Genomic DNA, 2,982 nt, shown 5'->3' on the forward strand with positions numbered 1-2,982 from the left:
ATCCAGCAGCATGTAAAGTCCTGTGAGGCTGACATTCCCATCTTTTGTCAATGATCACAAAGGCTTTTTTATACTTAGCTTTTCTATTCAAAAAACTAGCTGCAATGGCTTCCTTAGCCCTTGTCATAGATGTACCCCATGGCGGGCTTCTTATCCCCATCAACAATCCTAAGAACTTTAACAAGCGGTCCCGTCAACTTGAGAGCATATACAATGTTTCTCCAAAATCTTTCTTATTGAAAGGTAGATGCTACTTTCCTCCCACCCGCTTCCTTCGCCCATTTGCTACCCCTCCATTCATCGAACAGGACCATCTTTAGCAAATTGTTCTTTTGCTTGTGCATTTGCGCAAAAGTGATGAATGATGTTGCAAATCGTGTCATTGCGGGCCTATGCAAATTTCTTTGATTCGTGAATCTTCTCATCAGATTCACAAGTTTAGTATGATTATATGTAAAGGCATTCGCGAACATTTCATTTTTCAAACACTCCTTGATCTTTGGAATCTTTCCTATATCCTGTAACATGAGATCAATACAATGGGCTGCACATGGTGTCTATTACAAATGCTTTCTTGAAGCTTCTATGTACGTACCTACAATAAACAACAAAACAAGTATATAACTGACCAATAAACCATATAAATATCTCAATAAACAGCATGAATTCTGCACTAACTGCATGAATTCTGCACTAAAACACGAATTCTGCACTAACTGCATGAATTCTGAATAAACAACATGAATTCTGCACTAATCTGCATGAATTCTGCACTAACAGCATAAATTCTGCACTAACAGCATAAATTATGCACTAACTGCATGAATTCTGAATAAACAGCATGAATTCTGCACTAATCTACATGAATTCTGCACTTACTGCATGAATTCTGCACTAAAACATCATGAATTCTGCATAAACAAGATAATAAACAGTAAAAAAACAGGTAAGAGTTACCTACCGATTTATAATTGGATGCATTATTCGTCACCACTTACACCACGTTTTCCTCTCCTACTTCATCCACCATTTCTTCAAGCATCCCCAACAACTGATCAGCATCCTTCGTGATCTCTGATACATCTATCGACTTCACAAACACCGACCCTTTAGGAGAATTAACCAAGAAGTTGATAATATCTTTTTGGACAGTCGAATCACGCCATCCATCTGATAAAATAGAACATCCTTTGGCAGCCCATTCCTTTTTGTGATTATCAATCTCCAATTTAGTGTCCTCTACTTCTTTTGTAAGTAAAGGCACCCTCAATTCGTACATAGTAGGTACTCGAAATCCCGGACCAAACTGTGCCACAGCTTCCAACATAATATGAAAGCTATCATAGGTGGCCCCGTGAAAAGGAATACCCGCGTCATAAAACCACCGAGCAATCTCCATGCAAACTTTGTCCCCCAATTCTTTTTTACAAATTCATTTATGGTTTATTGTGTTCCTCCTTTCCTACCTTTTAGTATGTCTAAAGGGTTAGGAGGATAAAACGCATCAATAAGTCCTTTTTACCTTGGCTTTTTTGGCGCATTTGCTTGGCTCGAACCACTTGTCCTCTTCACCTTCGTTACAACACATTCTTCGTCCTCTTCATCACCAAAATCATAATCATCAACCATGGGGTCATATGATTGTTTACCCTTATCTTTTTTCAACAAAAAGTCTTTCAACTCTTGGCGTACATTTTCGGGACACCTACCACATGATGCAACATTTCTAAACCCGCCAATTAAGTGTTGCTTCAGCCAGTATACGCCACTGGTTGATGGTTTTCCCCAGAACTTGCAAGTCCACCGGTTTTTGTTGGCCGAATCTTGTGTGCCATATTTTCTACTCGGGTCACCCATACTAGTTGCTTGACCAGCTTCACCACCATCATTAGTCATTTAACTTTAACTGAACTGTGACATAATTTCATGTATAAGTATTAAGTAATAACAATTAACAAACTGTGAAAGAACATTTAACTGAATTGTGACAAAATATATACACAAAGATATGCAAGAGATAAGGAAATATACAACTGTCTACAGCTATCACTTCTAAACTTATGCTAACAATATTGACTAAATATATGATGCCAAATACAGAATATATACGCATGCTAATAACTGTGAGTCTGAAAGAATAACTTGATGAAACAAGCATGAAAGAATCACATATAAGTTAACTAAACATGCATAAGCATAACTTGATTAGGTAAAAAATATACAACATAAACAAAAGAAGTGAAAAAATAACTGAAATAAAGAATTAAACTTCCAGATTTTGAGCAAAGAATGGAGAATTGGAGATCGTCCAAAAAGATACAAGTAGAAAACTGAAATCAAGTATTAAAGTTCAACACTTTTAATAATTAAAGATACTAACTTGTTTCCAGCGAAGAAGAAGGATGATCGACCAGAAAATTTGGTGAAAAAATCCCAGCAGATGCATAAATTGGCTCCAGTTGTTATGACGATTAGGGTAAAATCCCGCTAATTTTTACCGCCTAATATGTTTTGGCGATAGCAGGCCTTTTATGAGAAGAATTACACCACCCATGACTTGGAGTTGGGTGTTGTTGTATTTGCACTAAAACTATGGAGGCATTATTTGTATGGAACCAAGTGTGTGATCTATTCTGATCACAAGAGCCTTCAACATTTGTTTAATCAGAAGGACTTAAACATGAGGCAACGACGGTGGATGGAAACTTTGAATGATTATGATTGTGAGATAAGATACCATCCTGGCAAGGCGAATGTAGTCGCCGATGCCTTAAGCAGGAAGGAAAGAGTGAAGCCTATAAGAATCAATGCCAAGAGCATTGAGATAAAGAATAGTCTGAATGAAAGGTTGTTAGCTGCGCAGAAGGAAGCTGTATTGGAAGCTAACTATCCTGATGAAAAGCTAGGAGTAACTGAAGAGCAGTTATCCTATGGCAAGGACGGAATCCTGAGACTAAATGGACGAATATGGGTTCCAGTTTA

The 2,982-nt window shown here is 37.5% G+C and overlaps 1 protein-coding gene across 1 annotated transcript; it reads right to left on the reverse strand.

Annotated features, from left to right (window-relative positions):
• Positions 1-233: 233 nt before the first annotated feature.
• LOC118488172 lies at positions 234-1,399 on the reverse strand. Its single transcript, XM_035985384.1, has 4 exons — positions 999-1,399; positions 880-911; positions 630-727; positions 234-518 (listed from the first exon to the last, which is right to left on the reverse strand). Exons 1-4 carry the CDS (start codon positions 1,397-1,399, stop codon positions 234-236), a joined length of 816 nt encoding a protein of 271 aa, XP_035841277.1.
• Between the last annotated feature and the right edge of the window lie 1,583 nt (positions 1,400-2,982).

The sequence above is a fragment of the Helianthus annuus genome, chromosome 16, assembly GCF_002127325.2.
Source record: "Helianthus annuus cultivar XRQ/B chromosome 16, HanXRQr2.0-SUNRISE, whole genome shotgun sequence".
NCBI lineage: Eukaryota > Viridiplantae > Streptophyta > Magnoliopsida > Asterales > Asteraceae > Helianthus > Helianthus annuus.

Excerpts from the sequence above, each read along its gene's own strand:
- LOC118488172 (XM_035985384.1), bottom strand. The coding sequence starts at position 1,399 with ATGGAGATTGCTCGGTGGTTTTATGACGCGGGTATTCCTTTTCACGGG. Across the intron at positions 728-879 it reads TTTAGTGCAGAATTCATGCA|AATTCATGCAGTTAGTGCAG; the intron begins GTAAGTGCAGAA and ends TTGTTTATTCAG. Across the intron at positions 519-629 it reads GATATTTATATGGTTTATTG|GATATAGGAAAGATTCCAAA; the intron begins GTCAGTTATATA and ends CTCATGTTACAG.